We start from the raw sequence: 21,358 nt of genomic DNA on the forward strand, positions 1-21,358 counted from the left end.
TACAAGTACACACATTCCCTCTCTCTGTCTCATAAATGATAAGTACAAGAGTGTCATGGTTCCACTATCATGTCATGTTTTATTCTTGTCTCAAGTGGAGCCATGGCATTGCCTGATGGTTTTGTGTGGGGAGAGAGGTTTTTGACAATGACGGTCTTCCATACTCTCCCGAGTCGCGTGATCATTCCTACCCTCCTGTTTCCTAGTTTCTGTTAATTACCTTGCCTATAAAGAGTCCTCATGTTTCTTTGTCTCGTTGCTCGTGCATTGTTTGATACTTGTTGCTACATGTTGTTTGGTGTTCGATACCTGTTTGCTGTTCGCTGGATGTTCTTGTTTGCTGTTCCCATTGGTCGTTGTTCCTGTTCTTTATAGTAAGTCTAGTTCAGTCAGTGTTAGTGTTTTGTTTCAAGTGTTTGTTTTGTAGTCTTAGTTAGTCAGTGTTAATTGTTAAGTATATATTTCCCTGTCTTGTTTTACCCCATCGTGGGTCTTTGTTTTGTGTTTCTTTGTTTAAATAAATATCTGTTACACCAATACCGTCTGTGTCTGCCTGCACTTGGGTTCTCAAGCCATGTCTCAGAGAGAGATTCATGACACAAGAGGGCATGTGATATTATAGTTAACATTTATTAATACAGGATCCTTTACACACAATAACAGCGCTCTTTTGACCCCATTAACACTCAATTTAGCAGACTGTGTTATTCCGTAAACACAACAATAAACATTCATCTGTAAACACAACTCTGCACAATCTCACCATGAAACATCTTCTGACAGCGACACACATGGAATATCTCAACTATCCATCTCTGTCTCTCCTCTCCTCTAGTTTAATGTTTGAATTAAAGACGCCAGCGGTCAAGAAGTGATGATTGATGGGATATTTATACAGTACAAGTCTAAACAAGCAGACAGGGGAGATAAAAGCTTAACATCCTGACCACGAGATCTTAGAAAAAACTTCCAGCCTTCACAAAAGAACTTTTGGTCTTTGAAAATGTCAAGCAACAGCAGCTCATCTAAATGCATTTGTGTGACTGCAACGCTGCAGCATTGCAACACAATGTTTTAACTATATATATAGTCATCAGCCCATTGTTATACACACACTCATAGATCAAAGAATTTAATTTCACAAGATCTTAATAGAATCAATGACATTGGAGGCAAAGCTTGAAATGCAACTTTTGTAGAAGTAAGTGTGAAACACAAGTGTGATGTGATCAAGTTCTTATGCTAGTGAAGAATAATGTTCAGACTTTTCCCTCGCACAGCTGACACAATGAGATGAAAGAGCCTTTAACAATGAATCGGGAGTGGAATCAGCTGTTTGCTGACAATAAATTCAGCTTTTCTGCTTTATAGTGATAATGAAATACATCTACACGGATGATGTCTCTAGTGTGTCCACTGATAGAGAGAGCGAGAGAGAGAGAGAGAGAGAGAGAGAGAAACATCCCGCTGTGCGGAAACCAATTAGAGGAGCCGTTCTGTCGCCGCGTCGGAGGCAGGATCCCTGCACGGTTACCATAGCAACCGGCTGGTCCGGATGACTTCAATAGAGTGTAAAATGCAAATGCTATTCCCAAAAGCAGTCTGTCAGATCAAATGCTGGTCTTTCTGCTGAATGGGTAGAGTTCAGTCTCCAATGATTTGTTTTGTGATCGCAACAGGAAATGAAACTGCTTTAGGCTTTAGAAACAAACTCAAGTAATCTCACTTAAAACATTCAGTCACAGAAAGTTTAAAGTTCATCATTCAGTGATGATTGCAGAGGTGTTTTCTGTCCTTATCTTTCACAAATGTTTCATTGACTGAATGTTGTTCTGTATGATAGAATTTATCTGGAGTGACGGTCAGATGTGTCATTACTCTCTCTCTCTTTCCAGTGTTCTTATCTGCTCTTGTCAACCCTTTTCCTTTATAAAATCTCTCTGGTGTCTTATAAACACAGCTTACCCAAAATAGCGCCACTTGCTCTTTAGAGAAGAAACCGGCTCCATTATGAGATTCTGAAGTCGCCATGACAACAGCAGAAACTTAGTGGCACTGTGTGTATGGAGAGACGCTCGCTCGTGTGTAATGAATTGATGTGTAATAGGAATCTGTGGAGGTCACATACTGTTTGTTTTCTGTATATTTCCTTTGTAGGAAGCAAAAAAGTGACCAACAAGGCAACACTGTGGTATGTGCCTCTCTCTCTTCAAAATGTCGACAAAATCATTGAAGTTCCTCCTATCCAGGTAAGACTGTAGACCTCAATAAACTCTACACACTGTTCTCACTCCCACACATATGATGTGGAACTCTTTTTCAACAGCCATCTCTGTTTAAAGCATCACATGACCCTTTTGATCTGGGTTGTGCTTTGACACAACCCAGATTGAGATTTTGAAATAGTTAAGTCTCTGCCACATATCATCCTTATCGCAATAGCAATATTATGGTGGTCACATGACTGTATGAAAAGAGAGGTGTTCAGGGCCAAACACAGAGAATGTTAGAAACAATAATAGATGTTCCCTTTGTTAAGGTCCATGTGGTGCAATGGTTTTATTTCATCAAAAGCAGTTTTAGGTCATTTGACCCATCTCATATATAACTCACACCTCTAAACAACAGCTATAAATAGAGGATCAAGAAAAGAGGCCGCTTATGCCATGTTTCCAACTCATCATTTGAAATTTAAAATAGTGAAAAATAGTGAGGTATGATGATACAGTGAGATTTTGATATCGTTACATAGGTAATGGAAGGCTTATTTAGTCAGCTTATACATGATGTCATAATGTCCATTTTGAGCAATTGACCCTTTATGTCCAGGGTCACAAATGCAATGTGTTTCTGTACATATAATTCAGTGATTTCTGCAGGATAGTATTTAAAACAGTTCAGCTATTCATTTCTGCTTTTTTTATGATACGCCACATTAAGATTGTCTCTGTGCTGTTTTCCTTTCATAATACAGATCAAGACTTTTGTTCTCAGAATTTCTTTCTAGTGACTCTGTGTTGTGTTGAATGATGTTCATGGACAGTCATGTGTTTTTGCAGTACTCCAGTACAGAACAGGAGGAATCAAGTAAAAAGAGATATGAGGCTCAAAAACTGGAGCGACTGGAGACAAAAGAGAGGAACGGTGATGTCATCACACCTGTGTCTCTTCCAGGTAACTGAAATCATTAATGAACTGAACGCACATCACTTTCTTGACTGTGACATACCCTGGTCCCCTAAGATATGTTAAAGGGTTAGTCCACCCAAAACTAGGGGTTTATTCACCCTCAAGTTGCTCCAAACCTGTAATGAGCACAAATATATTTAGTCAAATGTTAGCTTATCCTAGTGAGATTTCTGGTAGTCAATGATGTCTTTTTTTCCAAATATCTTCCTCCGTCTTCAAGAGAACAAAGAAATGTATACAGGTCTGGGGGGGGGGAGGAATTCATGACAGAATTGTCATTTTTGGGTGATTTAGCTTGGTGTTCTCACAGTAGTATGTAAAAAGATATGATACTCAATTTCTATAATTTGATGTCCATAGTAAATGTAATGTATATATAGAGTGCATTTAGGCCACGCCCACACAGAGGGGAAAACTATCCCAACTTCTCCAGTGACTTTCTATTGCAGGATGTGGGAAGCTGTCTCCCTCTCATTTCTGACTTATAACAAAATACAGAACAATGCTTGAATCGTGCTGTGAGACGAGGTGTTCAGTAAACAAGCTAAAATAAACAGAACTAAATTTTTATAAGCAACCGAACTGTAAAGCCAGACTTTAAGGAGATAAAAGTGGACACAGGCAATAAGACGTTCAGCATCAGCAGGTAGAGCGAGTCAACTCAGAACGTAACGTTCTGAGTTGACTCGCTCTACCTGCTATATATATATATATATATATATATATATATATATATATATATATATACACAGTTGAAAGAAAAAGTATGTGAAACCATAGGCTAATGACTTCTCCAAGAGCTAATTGGAGCCAGGAGTCAGCCAACCTGGGGTCCAATCAATGTGATGAGATTGGATGTGTTGATTAAAGCTGGCCTGTCCAATAAAAAACACACACCAGTTTTGAGTTTGCTGTTCTGAAGAAGCGTTGTCTGATGTGAACCATGCCTCGCACAAAAGAGCTCTCAGAAGACCTACGATCAAGAATTGTTGACTTACATAAAGCTGGAAAGGGCTACAAAAGTATATCTAAAAGCCTTGATGTCCATGTGTCCACGGTAAGACAGATTGTTTACAAATGGAGAAAGTTCAGCACTGTTGCTACACTCCCTAGGCGTGGTCGTCCTGTAAAGATGACTGCAAGAGCACAGCGCAGAATGCTCAATGAGGTGAAGAAGAATCCTAGAGTGTCAGCTAAACACTTACAGAAATCTCTGGCACATGCTAACATTTTTGTTGACAAATCTACAATAAGGAAAACATTAAACAAGAATGGACTTCATGGGAGGACACCACGGAGGAAGCCACTGCTGTCCAAAAAAAACATTGCAGCACGTTTGAAGTTTGCAAAAGAGCACCTGGATGTTCCACAGCACTACTGGCAAAACATTCTGTGGACAGATGAAACCAAAATTGAGTTGTTTGGAAAGAACACACAACGCTATGTGTGGAGAACAAAAGGCACAGCACACCAACATCAAAACCTCATCCCAACTGTGAAATATGGTGGAGGGGGCATCATGGTTTGGGGCTGCTTTGCTGCCTCAGGCCCTGGACGGATTACTGTCATCGATGGAAAAATGAATTCCAAAGTTTATCAAGACATTTTGCAGGAAAACTTAAGACCATCTGTCCGCCAACTGAAGCTTAACAGAGGATGGACGATGCAACAGGACAACGACCCAAAGCATAGAAGTAAATCAACAACAGAATGGCTTCAACAGAAGAAAATACGCCTTCTGGAGTGGCCCAGTCAGAGTCCTGACCTCAACCCGATTGAGATGCTGTGGCATGACCTCAAGAGAGCGATTCACACCAGACATCCCAAGAATATTGCTGAACTGAAACACTTTTGTAAAGAGGAATGGTCCAAAATTTCTCCTGACTGTTGTGCAGGTCTGATCTGCAACTATAGGAAACTTTTGGTTGAGGTTATTGCTGCCAAAGGAGGGTCAACCAGTTATTAAACCCAAAGGTTCACATACTTTTTCCACCCTGCACTATGAATGTTTACATGTTGTGTTCAATAAAAACATGAAAACGTATAATGTTTGTGCGGTATTAGTTTAAGCAGACTGTGTTTCTCTATTGTTGTGACTTAGATGAAGATCAGAACAGATTTTATGACCAATTTATGAAGAAATCCAAGTAAGCCCAAAGGGTTCACATACTTTTTCTTTCAACTGTATATATATGTCAGTTTATATATTATATTTCTGTAAGCTAAATTGTTGCATGTTGACAGTTTGCCGCTTATTAGAAAGTGGATAAAGCAGAAAGCTATGCAGTAACCTTGTGTTTGTGAGTGCTAATATGAGTTTATATATCTAACAGCTTTCAAACAACAATGACTATATGTTACGTTGCGTTCAACTTTTGGGTCCTTAAACGCTCGTATTTTGGGTCGACAGCTTATCAAAACATAGTTTTGAGTTTTTATATTGTTTACTGTTCATCTTGTCACTCGGAAGGGTTTAAACATCGTTGTGTTTTGTGTTATAAGTCAGAAATGACAAGAAGGCAGCTTCCCATGTAATAGAAAGTCAATAGAGAGGGTGGGATTGTTTTTCCTTCAGTGGGCGTTGTTGTCAGATGATGGCGCGTTGCGCTCGTGCTGTGGCATGTTCTGGTTTTGGTTGAATTGGGACTTTTATTCATCAGACTCATGTGTTCCTCTGACTGGATGTTATTTTGTTTTAACGCTGCTCAGAGAGACACACTAAAGGTACGTCTTCAGAGGAAAGTGTGAGAGGGATGTTAAAGAAGTTTATGATAGCTCATGAGTTCATGTGTGTGTGTGTGTGTTTAGAGCCCTACACCGTTGGATTTAGTCAGTCGAGTCTGATTCATCTCATCGGCCCGTCAGATTGTACCCTGCTCGGATTCGTACATGGAGGTAAGATGCTCTTCATTGCTGACCGCTTTGATTATGTGAATATTTTGAGTTTTCTATCGAAATGCTCACATCTGTAGACTGACACACATTTGATCAAACTTTAAAGCTGATCTTTTCTACAATTGTTTTGTTCTCGCCATGTTTGTTTAGACATGATTCTGATGTAAAATCATTCTAACACAACACACACCAACTCTCTTCTCAATCCTTAGATAAGCATTATATGAACCATAACTATTACTGTAAAATTGATCGAAAGATTGAAAAGGTGTTTCAAATGTAAGAGAATGTCAGTGTTCACAGCTCAGCTGTACAGTTGAGATCACACTTTCCGAGAGTGCTTTTTATTATTTAGTATAAGTTGGCTGGAGAAATACTCTTCAGTCTTCAGAGAGAGAACACTAAACACAATGCTGTTGTGTTCCCTTTCTGTCGGTCTCTCGACGTTGTGTCGAGAACGACAGATGGGGTTCGCCCTTGAGAACCAATCAACTCTGACTACTATAGAAAATGCCAATGAAATTTGGCGAATGAAATTTGCATGCCTGTCTCCGCCCCCGGATGTCCGGTATAAAAGGAAGCCGGCGTGCAGCATTCATTTACCTTTTGTTCTTCTGAGCCTTCGCTCATGACTACGAACAGAATGAATTCAACGAATCCTTCTTCTTCTACATTGCCGGATCTACGACGTCCCTACCTGCAGTGACCTTCCCCTGGGCGTCTCGGCAGTTCCGAGGTGTGTGAGATTTTATCTAAAAGTCCTTTTCAGGACTGACTGAGCATTCTCCAGCGTGGCTGTTCTCTTTGGTGCGGCAGGGAATGGACACGATCGCTGCATCAGGTGTGTGGGCGTCCAGCACACTGAAGCAGCGTTCGTTGACACATCTGCGCGCACTGCGGGCAGATTGTCATTTAGAAGTTGCGGTCACGGGTAGCTGTCTTCCTACGGAACCAGCCACCATTTCGTCTGCTACTCGGGCTGTGACATCTGTGGCTACGGCCCCGATGACCACCCACGTTAGCAGCGTTAGTGATATGGGGAACTCTGCGAACGTTCCCCAACCGGCGGTGGCATACCGTCCGGATTCTCACGCACACACATCGGGAACGATGTGTGACATTTGGATGAGATGTCGCTTGCAGCATCGGAGGGAGACTGACATCCGACTCTGACGAATCCGAGCTCCACCCCCAGTGGTCGAGTTAGGAGGAAGCAGAAATGATGTCATTCATGCTAACCCGGGTTTCCGGAGGTGCATGAGGAGCTGTGTAAAACTTGGAGCGCTCCACTCACGGACCGCTCCAGTAAAAACCAGCTCCACCTCCCTTACTTCCCTCAATGGTGGGGCAGCCAAGGGCTGCCTCCTCTCTCTCTTCGCCATGACCTGCAGGTCCGCCAGGCCAGGCCTTGAGAGAGCCCCACGAGGGTAAGGCCGACCTGGGTATAATGCAGGATCTCCGTGCCGCCGCTGACAGCGCTCTACGGGCGACTAAGGCGGCGGCACGGGCCCTGGGTCGGACGATGTCCACGGTAGTGGTCCAGGAGTGACACCCCCGGCTATACCTTGTGCAGAAGAGTGACACCAAGGAAGTCCGCTTTCTTGATGCACTCATCTCGAAGGGTGGGTTGTTGGTAAACACCGTCGAGGACTGCGCTCAGCAGTTTTTGACGGTGAAGCAGGCAGTGGCAATTAACCACATTTTTCTCACCGCGACTCGGCCGCCTAAAGGCCTCCGAGCTTCCCTGCAACCCAGGACCCCTTCGACATCGATTCCCGTTCCTGTGCCCCCATAGGCGGCACCCCAGAAGCAGAGGTCGAGGGGGAAAACCTCCACCCTGTCAGCAAACTTCTCACGAGAAGGGACTCTGACGCGAAGACTCCAGGGAGAACAACATCGGGCCCGAACCTTCACAGCCACGGCTCTGATCGGTCGGTACGAATCGACTCCTGCCTCGTCGCCATGTCATGAACAAGATTTTAAAGCTTATATGACGCTTAACGGGAACCAGTTCAGTGTTGACAGAACTGGGCCTCCGGGGGAGCTGTCACAGCCAGCAGAGCAAGGCATACAGTCATTGATGGTGCATTCCAAATGTTGATATATCACCCTCCTAATGTTACTTCAGAGTGAAAACTATCATAGCCGCCATATTGAAGGGTCTACCAAACCGAAGTGTTCATAATTTACCACCTCAAAGGGCCCTTCGGATTAAGGATAAACACTTCACACCCCCATGACTCACTTTACACTTAGTATATATATAAAAGTTTAAGATTTTGAATATAAGTAAAAACATTATGTAAAAATGGGCTTTCCTATGACATTGTTACCATCACCAGCTTGTCATCCACTAGAGGGCACTCGTCAAGCCATTCACCAAGGACTACAGTTCCCATAATTCTTTGCCTGGACTCTTTAACCTCAATTATATTCACCTGTCTCGTTATCTGTGTTAGGAAAGATACAGCAGTAGATTCAATTTTACACATCCTCCCTGTGTGCAGCAAACCCATTTTGAGTCTTTGTAGCTAGTTTTTTTGTCTTGTCTGACCAAAGAGCCCGTTCCGTTTGAAGTTCCAGTAGTGTCCGTTACTTTTCAAATGTTCTTTGGTCGGTTGAAAATAAACAATAAGAGTCACATAATGGGCCAAGTTTGGATCCTCCAAGAGGGGATTGATCTGAAAACAAACATCAAAATCAACAGAAAATATGTCTTTGAACAAAAGACCAAGCTTCTGCCACGGCCATCCCAGTTCCCTGACCGGAACCCTTTAGGAAATGTGTTGAGAGAACTGAAGAGGAGATGGAAATCTGAAGGGTCTGGAGGGATTCTGGATGAAGAGATCGTCTTTGATCTCTTGTCAGGTGTTCTCCAAACTCATCAGGCATTAGAGGTGAAGACTAACCCTAACCCAACGTTTTGAATGAAAGGTTTAGATCAATTTTGAGCAATGTGCATTAGAGAAAAACATTTATAATGTAATAAAACAACTGTATATAGAATACATTTATGTTACATCATAGGACACATGTGAGGTTTATTTGTCAACTCCCCACATACTGCACACATGATACAGACTGAGTGCTCTTGAGAGCTGGAGAAATGTGGAGGTCTCGTGTGAGCGAAGAAGACTGTAATGTCTTTCATCCTGACACAATGAGAAGGCTGTTCACTGATCTGAACTGGTTACATAAACACCAGAACAGCAGACACAGCCCGTGACTCTTTATATCACTGTCTTCAATACTCTCAAGTTTAATGATGGCCGGCAGTGCTCTCATTTGCAGACCCTTTGCTCTTATCATTTTCTCCTTGGACAAAAGAAAGTAATACAATAATCCCAGACACATCCATGGAGGGCGACAGCGGGTCATTTGAAGTGCACCAAGAAGACTACACGAGGAAGAATGTTCAACCCTTGTGTTCATGTAGCTCGATGGGTAGGGCGTTATGTTCACATCAAAAAGGGTTCAGTCCTGAAAAACTTTCAGACTGGTTTCACTTCAAGTCTCTCTGGATAAGAGCATCTGCCAAACTATATTGATTTGAAATCTGAAGCAATTGATCTGCCATCACAGCTGTGTGTGTGTAGCCAGTGGCGCAAAAATGAGGTATATAGTATATGCGGAGCATAGGGGTGCCGCATGAGGGGGGGCCCCATTGTGCCAGAAGTTTTTTGTAAATAAAATGTTATAAATCATAAAAAATAGAACGAAAGATTTAATTATTTAAAATGTTTCAGTGTAACTTGAACCAAATGGATCAAGCAAGGAAACGTCCTGAGGCGCTAAAGATTGTTAAGGCTGTTAAGTCTCCCACTATCACGCATGTAAGATAGTTGTCAGGCTCTTCATTAAACATACGACGCGAGCTGTGAACATTTGAACGTCAGGCCTGTGTTCTTCATACAACGCGATCAGATGCGTCCTCTCCATACAGTGCTCAGCACATACCACCGTGAGATTGTGTGCCGTCAGTGAAACAGTGCGATGAATGACAGCAGGATGACAGATAAAAACTTGGTTTTTCACTGTAAGTGAATTTATCGTTGTTTTACTTTAACCATGTTGTTGTTTCATGAAATATGAACCACAAACTTAAAATGTTTTAAAGTAAGGGGAAAATTCCGAAGATCTTTTTATTTTTTATCTACTTATTTCGTTTTTCTATAAAAGTTTTATTATGGAGTTTCAGTTAAAGTATGTTTAGCGTAGGCTAGGCTACTATTTTTGTTGTATTTTTATTAAATAGCTATTAATGAACCACAAACTAAGCTTGTTAATGTTAATGAGAGTAGGCTATATACGTCTTATTCGTTATTATTATAATGAATAATGTTAATAATACTTTTTGTTGAAGGAAAGGGAATAAGATTTAACATTTAAGATCAAATTCAGTTGTTTATTCACTTTATCTCACCAGCACATCTCTAATGGGCTACAACTCGGTTGTTACATCAACTCAACTCAACTTTATTTATATAGCGCTTTTTACAATTTTCATTGTTACAAAGCAGCTGTACATGAGACACATTGAATACAAGTATGAATTCTAAATTCTAAAGCAGCCCCCCCGGCCAGGCAGATAGTGCAAAACAATATGCAAACGGTGGTGAGGAACCCAAAACTCCCATCGAGAAAAAAAACCTCAGGGGAACCCAGGCCCCACCAGGGGATTCCAGTTCCCCTCTGGCAAAAGCTGCTGCCTCTGCACAAGCTCAACAGTGCTTGCACACCAAGGCTTAATAAAAATATAAAAATTAAGGATTTAAGATTATCATTAATAATCTAATAGCCTTTGAAATGTTGTAGGAAAAACACAGTTGCCGCGTCCTTTATCCAGCTCTATCATCTCAGCTCTTGTCAGGTCACCGCTTCCCGTTCTCAGCTCTGCCATCAGGTCTGGACATGAACTGCATCCTGCTCCCTGTGGTAACCTCTGAACAAAGAGACAAGACTGGCTGAGAGTAGAGTACTGTTGTGCACTCTTTGATGCAACAAGTACATCATTTGTTGTGGATGTGTTCCTGGTTCTGGTTGATCAACTAATGAAGCCTAAATCCTCTGAGGATTAATATTATGGAAGTGTAGTGTATGCAAGATTAAAAAGATGCGTCTTTAGTCTAGATTTAAACTGACAGAGTGTGTCTGCTTCCCGGACCGTGCAGGGAAGAATATTCCAAATTTTAGGCGCTAGATAAGAAAAGGATCTACCACCTGCACCTGATTTTGAAATTCTAGGTATTACATATATTTGGGATATTTATTGTTTGGGACAGTTTATTGTTTAAAACTGGATAAGCTTTTTTTATTAAAATTATTACATGAAAAAATTATGGATTTCATAAGTGAAACTCCCTTTTCAAATAATACAGTTAATACACTTATTTAGGTTTTTATTTAGTTATAAGCAAAAGATCAAATTAAAAATAGTTTAACCCTTTATCTGAAAAAAAACAATCGTCCGATTATTTGATTATCAAAATAATAATTATTTGCAGCTTCATTTATTGTGCATTTCTGTGCACTTACTTTATGTATTTATGTAAATTATATATTGACATGATTGAAAATGAACTAGAATGACTTCAAAGGGAATATAAAGCTTGTTAAAGGATTTTTATTTGTGCTTATTCTGTATTGGGCCGGGTTGGCGGATGGGGGACGCAAATCTCGCATATCCCACAGAAAATGTGCAGTTGCGTCCCTCTGTGTAGCCATGATCAACCTTCATCCTTTCTCTCTCGTCTTCATCTGAATCTGAGTCTTGAATGGTGTGAGATGTCTGACACATGATGATGAGTCATATGCACATGTAAACAAGAACGATGTGTCATTGTAATAACAAACCTGACGTCCAGTTGTCATTCATCATTCTTGATGAGAAAGTCCCAGACTAATGTGGTCAAAAGGAAAGTGATTTTTTGGCTATTGTATGGAGGGGCACAGAAAGTCATGGAATAAAGAGAAGGAATGGAATGTGGAAATGAAGACGTTAGGAGCCTCCGTCATGTAGCTCAGCTGAATGTTTAGCTGGAACACTACTTGTGATACATTTACACCAGCTTTACATAAAACCAACTTTTATTTCTTAGCTCTTTATACAGAATATTCAAATCAATTAAATCTGTAATACCTAGATCTATCTGTCAATACTTTGGATTATTTAGGCTAAATCTTCCTAACAGTTCATATTGATTCACTGAGCACACTTTACATTTAATGTTAAAGCAGCCGTGCAACGATGTGTCATGCATTCTGAATTCTAAACAATGTTAAACGTGCTGTCTCCTCATACTTATCATGGTCAACTTGTCAAAAAACGAGTTGGGTGTATGACGTAGTATTTCTGTGCTCACTTCACTCCCCCAGCGATCCTACAGGTTTCCGAAAGTTTTTTTCCGAACATAAAAACTGTTTCGCAACAACTTTTTTAGTCCCTTATGGGACAATTCTCCCGGAAAAGCACGCGGCACGAGAGAGCATACGTTCATGAAGTTCAGGTGTTTGTTTGTTCACGGCATTGGGGTGTTGAAAGTAAACTGTGGATTTGGATTGAAACTGATATATGGAGCCGTCCCAGCGCTAAAAGATTCCGGACATGAACCGCATGCGGTGAGTTAATCTGATGTCTGTGCTCTATGATCGCCCCCTGGTGGCTGGCTGCAGTACAGGTCATAAGCCCCCGAAAAATTACACTTCCAAGAACATGGTTTTGATCATTTAAGGTAGTTGTTATCACGCTGATATGTTCAATTGTTTGTTTTTGTGATACGGTTAGCTAGTAGTATGATGCTATAAAAATGGGGCGTGTCGTTATGATTGACAGTTGTGATTGACATCTTCTCTGAGCTGACTGTCGGAGGTTCGAGGAGATTGAAAATGTAACCAACTATTAATTTTTGATTTCTAAGGATGAAGTCATTAGTTGTTGTATTGACCTTATGTTAGCAAGCCCTTGGGTATAGGGCAGTCAGATGAGAAGTTCAGGAGGTGATTGATTGGGCATTTGCAGAGTTTTGGTGCAAGTTTGATACCTTGGCCCCGCCTCCTGGCTCCACTGATGATTCCTTCTGCGCAGACCCAGACTACAAACTGAGGTTTTGTGTAACATGTCAGCGCCCATCATCAGACACTTTATGCTCGGTTCATTACAGTGGAAGGAAGCCGTGTTACGCCGTCCATCTTTTTTTACAGAGAATGCCAGGATTTAGCCAGATGAATTAGAGCAGACACCGCCCTGGGTGCAGACACATCATTAAGATGTTGAGAATGTAAGGGCTTGATAAAGACGCTTCTAATAGCCAGTCTTTTCTTTACGTCATTTGACTTTATAGTGTTCTATACTTCTGTAGTTGGGGTTATTGCTGGTCTTGCGTCTGTACCTGAAAGCAGCGCACAGAGTTTGTGTTTGTTTGTGTGTGAGATACTGAATGGATCAATGACATCAGCTGATGAATACAAGTGATCTGTCAGCAGCAGACATGCAGTATGTTCACTTGTATCCAGCTAAAGATGTTCATGAAGTGTGAGTGAGGACGGACTGATAAATAAAGCAGGTTGAGGTCTTTCCGTTGCTTCAAAGGTCAGACTCCAGGCGGGGGATGGCCTTTTTCCATTTTATGATGCAGTAAATGTGCGATGATACATTTGTTGTGATCTGTTGGTCACTTCTGGAAGCATCAGTTTTGTTTTGGTAAGACATTCCTCATAACAGTGGGTCTTTAAAGGCACATGTTGCGTGTCTAAAACATTAGTTTTTAGATTTCTACATGAGATGCTTTTGAACATGTGAAAGTGAATTGATGAGAGAAGATGGAAAACATTCCCAGCTCATCTGATCCAGTGACAGGTGGATATGAATAGCAGTGATGTGTAGGTGAGATCATGTGTTCAAGCTGTGATCTTACTGACAAACAGGCCAAAACCAAAAAAACATTCACTTCTGTTTGAAAGCATGATGTAACCTCGATCGAGGTAAAGCTGCACGACTGAAAGAACTGAAGAACACCAGCTGCCTTTAACTACCAACAAAACCATAAACCCATCAAACTCAGCTTCTGTGGTTCTTCTCTCTTTTTAAAAACACCTCATCAATGCTTTTGTTACTACTGTCTGAAGATTGAATATTTCACGAGTTCACATCGCAGTTAATAAGTACAGATGATAAGAGTATGTGTATTTGGCGTGCTGTCCCGGGGAGAGAGCCCTGAGCTTGGTAGTTCCTCTGAGCGCCCGCCCCTTGTCCGTGGAGTGGATATACTCTGATAAAAACAGGCTGATGGTGAGGAGGTGGGGTGGAGGAGTGGTGCAGTGAAAATGAAGGGAGAATGAGGGTGAGGTGTCTTGTCTATTTGTAGTGGTTTCCTCCCGAGCTTAAAGGATGATTGATTGGTGAGATTGGTTATAGGAAACCAGCCGGGTTAGTTATCGGCACGTGCTCCTCCACAACTTTGTTAATACAACATCATTAGTTGTGAAAACAGACTTCAGTGTTCATTTGATGATGTTTGTTTAGGATGTGAATATCACACAATTACACAGAGAGAGCCGGGAGCGGATTTTCTGTGTGTGTGTGTGTGTGTCTTCTGTGTGTGTGTTTCTTCTGTGTATGATTTGGACATGTTTTTATATCCCGGTGGGGACCTAAACCTGAATGCACACCAAAAAATATCATTTTTGGTCACCACAGTGACACGAGTCCCCATGGGCAAAAAAACTTTTACAGAATGATATTTTTTGAAAATCTAAACATGCAAAAAGTTGTCTATGATCTTTAGGTTCATTGGTTGTGTTAGGGGATAAAATATACAGTTTGTACAGTATAAAAAACATTACGCCTATGGATTGTCCCCACAGAGATACTAAACCAGACGTGTGTGTGTGTGTGTTAGAGGAGAGGGGCAGATGGGTGCATAAATGCATCTGGATTACCTCCAGTCGGAATGATTATACAGCAAAGACAGGTTACATTCATCATAGCTCCAGTGTGTGTGTGTGTGTGTGTGTGTGTGTGTGTGTGTGTCTGTGTGTGTGTGTGCGTGTGTGCGTCTGTGTGTGTTAGTGGGAAAGGACGGCTCTGTGCCAGTGTGCCACTGTTGAAAGTGTTGTGAGACAGTGGGAGTTTTGTGTGAGTAAACCCTTCAGTAGAGACTCAAGAAGTAAATATGTTCAAGAAATATTCCAGGTTGAAAACATATGCGCCACATCTGTGGCAGGCTGTCCGCTTCTACAAACGTATCCCATGATGTCAAAAACATGAAAAATGCATCTTCTACACTGCACATCAATCCATGCGGCTTAAAAAGCCTTAGAACACTTCAGCTATCACAAGTGAAGTCAACACTCAACGCAAACAGGAATAAACATCCTAAAAGACTTTATTATACTGAAAGCAATTGAGTAATAATCACAGAGGAAGGCAACAACCATCCACATGAACTAAAGATCAGACCACACACGGTGAACGTAAGGTTAACAGAACATGATCATGAAGGAAATGAAGAGGACCAGAGGAAAACAGAACAAGGCCAAATGTAAACGCAGCCTATGTGACATCACCATGACATTTAACAAAACTACTAGCTTTAATGTAGATCAATGACATCAGCGCTTCGTTTCCATCATTTCATCACACATCACATCATACTGGACAGTTACTTCCCTAAACAGACTCAGTTTAGTTTTCAGTAGAGATGCACCAATACATCGGCCGATGAAAGCAATTGTCAGGCGATGGTTTAAAACAGCTGTTATAATGCTCTTAAGAACGCTGAAGGGGAACAGAAATGAGACACAGCTCTCTGCCAGGAGTGTGTCAGTCATGCTTGTATGAAAAGGGAGTGAAACACACACACAAACACACACTCTCAGCAAATAATACGTCATTAATATCGCTTCACTTCCGCGATTAAATAGGATTGCGTTCATATCAGCAGCGAAGCGTACTGGAGTTCACATGAACCGCAGTACTCCGGTACAGTTGGTGGGTTCAGAAGAAGGCGTTCACATCACCTAAACCAACAGAACTCTGATGTAAGTGGAACCCGGGTGCGCACCAAACGTGTTGATGTGAAACCGCCCTTAAAGTGCAAATGGATGTTATATTGTGAATGCGTAGCATGGATGATTTAGCAGTGTGAACTCGTCTGGGTTTCTGAGTGACGTGAACTGTCATTATAAAGGTATGATCAGATTTGCGAGCCTCACGCAAATGATTATATCACTGCTGCTAGAGCATACAGTTGTTTTCAAAATTATTCAACCCCCATTGAAATTGATTGTTTTGGTCGGTTTAACATTGATTATGATCATTCAGTCATCCTGCTTACAATTAAATCATAGAGGCACGTGTAGGTCAGACTAATATAACATAACATTTATAATGAAATAACCACAAATGTCTTTTCTGAGCTCACATCATTATCAGTTTTATTCAACCCCCAAGTGACATTCAATCTTAGTACTTAGTACAACATCCTTTTACAGTTATAACAGCTTTTAAACGTGAAGCATAGCTTGACACAAGTGTCTTGCAGCGATCTACGGGTATCTTCGCCCATTCATCATGGGCAAAAGCCTCCAGTTCAGTCACATTCTTAGGCTTGCTCACTGCAACTGCTTTCTTTAAGTCCCACCAGAGGTTCTCAATCGGATTTAAGTCTGGTGACTGCGATGGCCACTTCAAAATGTTCCAGCCTTTAATCTGCAACCATGCTCTAGTGGACTTGGAGGTATGCTTGGGATCATTGTCCTGTTGAAAGGTCCAACGTCTTCCAAGCCTCAGGTTTGTGACGGACTGCATCACATTGTCATCCAATATCTCCTGGTACTGAAGAGAATTCATGGTACCTTGCACACGCTGAAGCTTCCCAGTACCTGCAGAAGCAAAACAGCCCCAAAGCATGATTGACCCCCCGCCATGCTTCACAGTAGGCAAGGTGTTCTTTTCTTCATAGGCCTTGTTCTTCCTCCTCCAAAAATAGCGTTGATCCATGGGCTCAAACAGTTCTAATTTTATTTCATCAGTTCACAGAACACTTTCCCAAAACTTCTGTGGTTTGTCCACATGACTTTTGGCATAATGCAGTCGACTCGTCTTATTCTTTGGGGACAGCAAGGGGGTGCGCCTGGGAGTTCTGGCATGGAGGCCTTCATTACGCAGGGTGCGCCGTATTGTCTGAGCAGAAACTTCAGTACCCACATCTGACAAATCTTTTCTCAGTTCCTCAGCAGTCATACAGGGACTTTTCTCCACTCTTCGCTTCAGGTAGCGCACAGCAGTCGAAGTCAGCATCTTCTTTCTGCCAAGACCAGGTAGGGTTTCAACAGTGCCCTTTGCCTTGAATTTGCGAATGATGCTTCCTATGGTGTCTCTTGGTATGTTTAACATCTTTGCAATCTTCTTATAGCCATTACCCTTCCTGTGAAGAGTAATCACCTGTTCTCTTGTCTTCCTGGACCATTCTCTTGACCTCACCATGTTTGTAACCACACCAGTAAATGTCTAGAAGGAGCTGAGTATCACAGTCATTTTAAAGCTGCCTAATTGGTGTTTATTAGGCTTTATTGCTGCTCCCTGATATCCACAGGTGTTTTCAATACCTGATTGAAAACACTTCATTGAACCTCTGTTCTTCAGAGTGGTAGTCTTTAAGGGGTTGAATAATTATGTCAATGAAGAATTCACAAAAGAAACATTTACTACTGTATTACAAAACTAATTGATGTCATTTTAGTTGCATATGGTTCTTTAAGAAGTCCTTGTAGGATTTCATTCTGAATACAATTACAAATGTACACTAAATTCCCTAAAACCATTTACAGCATTGGGGGTTGAATAATTTTGAACACAACTGTATATCTGATAAAACTGTGTTCTGATATCCATGCAAACAGTATGTGATGTTTATTACAGTCACTGAACAAAAATACTTCATAAATGAAAATATGTAAGGCTTTTAATGGTAGCACAAAATGTCAGAACACCAGCTCAACCTAAAACCTCCTTTGTTTTTAACAACCACTGTATTTATTTGACAGTTCGGACGCAATAAGACACGAAACCAAACTTTAGAACTCATGTGCTCTGTGACAGCTGGTGTCTTTGCGACTGCATGCTCATGTTAGAACGTCTACACATAATCAACACGTCATATCGGCCGATGCCGATATCTAATTTCCTTGCCAATATGGGCCAATAATATCTGCGTTCCCATACTATCATGCATCCCTACTGAAACTTTTATGTGTATTTGTGGGAGGTTTAGATACCGTTTTCATTCTATAGTTAACGTTAGCTAGCTATGAACTCATATGATCCCTTCCTCCCTGAGATTCGCCATTCAAAGCCACGCCTCCTCCAAAACACAAGAACGTGCACAATAATATTACTACAAAAGCAAAGGGAAACAACACTTTTAAAACGGGGTTAGATGCAACAAGTTTTCTCTCGTATAGCATGTGTCAGTGTGTAAAGTTTGCCTAGGACTTGAAAAAACAGAAATAGTTTCATGCTGTCTTTCAGCTAACGTAAAGGTTTGTAACTTAAAGCTTCATTAATAAAACCCATTGAAACTAATCTGACTATCCAGAACCAACCATGCCATCATCTTCTGAACTCTTTGACTCCCGCAGCCGACTGCAGCGTGGAAAAGCAACAGATTTGAATTCTGCTTTGCTGGTCAAGATATCGTTTAGTCAAAGCAGTTTCCACTGTCTTTCTGAGTGTGGGTCCTGCACAAGTTAGGCTTAGCTCACTGTTGTCAGTTGAAGGGAAATGTTATAGTTACCTGTTATTCTCCAGCACATGTGAGCGCACTGATGACTGATGCGCAGTGGGATGCAAAATACTTGGAATGAAAAGTTCCACATGACGTATCATGGCAGACTGACCGAGAGCATTGATTGGGTGAATTTTGTGTAGTCCTACGCCTTCAACAGACGACATCTAATAAGAAAAATATCATTGGACACTTCACTTATTGATTGCTTTCAACCACCACGACAAAAAATGTTTGGCCTACTCTGCCTTTAACATCGGCTCAATGAACTAAGATGAATAAATGATGATAGCTGATGCTTATCGTCTGATAGGAGGACACAAACACATGTCATCAATCTTACTGACAGCACACAGACAGGTCTGCTCGTCAACAATCATCAATAGTTTGTGTTGAGTGGATGATGAATTGAGACTCATGATGGTGTTCAGTGTATACAGGGAAATAGGATTGTGTAAATGTTTCAGCAGCCGTTTCTATGGTAACCCTTCAGTATTTCACTGTACCATATGATTCAAAGTACCAGAGAGCTAAGAAGAATTACACACTGGGGGTAAATCTGTGTGAGGTCAAGTGAGTTTCATGGTGAGGGTATCGTCTTGGTTACGCATGAAACCTCAGTTCCCTGATGGAGGGAACGAGACGTTGTGTCGAACCAACAGATGGGGATCGCCCTTGAGAACCTATCAACTTCGACCAGCTTAGAAAAGGAAAATTGACTGAAATTTGCCTGCCGGACTATATCCGGGTATAAAAGTGAGACGCCGTGCTGAATTCATTCGCCTTTAGTTCTGAGGAGCCTGAGAGCCTCTCACGACTGCTGCAGTGGGCGGCATGCGTTTGTGGCAAGAAGGACACAACATCTCGTACCCTCCATCAGGGAACTGAGGTTACATCCACAACCAAGACTTTCCGTTTATTTCGGTCTCTCGACGTTGTGTCGAACCAACAGATGGGGTTCCTATCGTAAACGCCACAGGGCTGTGCCGTATCACAATCTCTAGTAAAGCAACGGTGACTGGCTTGGGGTTGTCAGATGTGAGCGCTTTCGCAAAATTGTTTCTTCCAGTGGTTAGGTAGGTAGGGGGTCCCAGAGCTTTTTGAAAAGGTGGGAAGCCTCTGCCTTTGGTCAGGAGCATTAGCTCCGAGAACCGGTTGGGCCAGTACGGCGCGACTAGTAGCACTAGATGCTCCTCTTCCCTGACCTTGCACAGGGTCTATGCAATGACGCTCACTGGGGGGGAAGGTGTACTTCCGCTTGTCTCGCGGCCAGCTGTGCGCTTGAGCATCTGTGCCGAGGGGAGCCTCGGACAGGGAGTACCATAGCGGGCAATGTGTGCTGTCCAGGGAGGCAAACAGGTCTATCTGAGGCTGCCCGAACTGCTCCCAATAGAGCTGGACTCTGCGGGGGTGGAGTCGCCACTCTCCACAAGGCGTCGATTGATGAGAGAGCGTGTCAGCTGTCTGCTTCAGGTCGCCTGGGAAATATGTGGCTCTCAGGGAGCAGATCACCTGGTGGCTCCACAGGAGGAGGCGTCGGGCGAATCATGTTAGCTGCCGTGAGCGAATACCAACCTGGTGGTTGAAGTACGCTACGGCAGCTGTACCAGCACTTGCTTGTCCTGCACAAGAGGTTGTAGCCTCTTTAGTGCAAGGTGCACAGCCAACAACTCTAGGCAATTGATATGCCAGCGCAGGTGGGGACCGGTCCACACAGGCAATGACGAGGGAAAATCGAGACATGAAAGTAAGTGTCCTTCAGGTCGATTGCCATTTACCAATCTGATACACGCCAGGATGCGCCTCTGCATGAGCATCCTGAACGGCAGCTTGTGGAGGTGCCTGTTCAGGGTACAAAGATCCAGGATGGGGTACAACCCCCTTCCTTTTTAGGGACGATGAAGTACGGGCTGTAAAACCCGTTGAACATCTCAAAAGGGACGGGCACAATTGCTTACTTCGCCAACAGGGTGTCGACCTCGGCCCACAGTACGGGAGCATCCCTGCCTCTGACCGAGGTTGAGATAATGCCTCTAAACTTGGGCGGAGGTCTGGCGAATTGCATCAAGTAGCCGAGACGGATCGTTCCCCTTAGACACCGTGACGGTATGGGAAGCTCGAGCCAAGCTCCCAGGGACCGTGACAGGGGGACTAGGGGTACAATCGGTAGTGCGGATGCCTCGCCATGGGACCTTCTCGCCGTCTGGAGGACCTTCTCGGCATCTGGAGGACCTTCTTGGCAACTGGAGGACCTTCTCGGCGTCTGGAGGACCTCCTCGGCGTCACTCATCTGTGCAAGTGACGCCGCAGATGTGTCTCTCTTGAAGTGTGGACATCGTCCGACCCAGGGCCTGCTCGGTCACCTTGGTCACCCGTGAGCGAGGTCGTTGGCGGTGCGGATTTCCTGCATAAGCGCTGGGTCGATCTTACCCTCAAGGAGCTCCACCCGTGACGCAACATCTGAATCGTGAACACTTGAGGCAGCCATT

The 21,358-nt window shown here is 42.6% G+C and overlaps 1 protein-coding gene across 5 annotated transcripts in view; it reads left to right on the plus strand.

The window, feature by feature from the left end:
• The window catches only part of acot7 (acyl-CoA thioesterase 7), a 52,647-nt gene that overhangs the window by 10,940 nt on the left and 20,349 nt on the right, over nt 1–21,358 (plus strand). For 3 of the 5 annotated variants that reach the window (XM_056772863.1, XM_056772861.1, XM_056772865.1), the window contains exons 4-7: nt 2,158–2,249; nt 3,060–3,174; nt 5,899–5,913; nt 5,998–6,084. In XM_056772863.1, the coding sequence (XP_056628841.1) occupies nt 2,158–2,249; nt 3,060–3,174; nt 5,899–5,913; nt 5,998–6,084 (309 nt within the window). The remainder of the gene's footprint in view (nt 1–2,157; nt 2,250–3,059; nt 3,175–5,898; nt 5,914–5,997; nt 6,085–21,358) is intronic. The other 2 variants (XM_056772864.1, XM_056772862.1) reach the window with 1 other exon arrangement.

The sequence above is a fragment of the Triplophysa dalaica genome, chromosome 18, assembly GCF_015846415.1.
Source record: "Triplophysa dalaica isolate WHDGS20190420 chromosome 18, ASM1584641v1, whole genome shotgun sequence".
In the NCBI taxonomy this organism is placed as follows: Eukaryota; Metazoa; Chordata; class Actinopteri; order Cypriniformes; family Nemacheilidae; genus Triplophysa; species Triplophysa dalaica.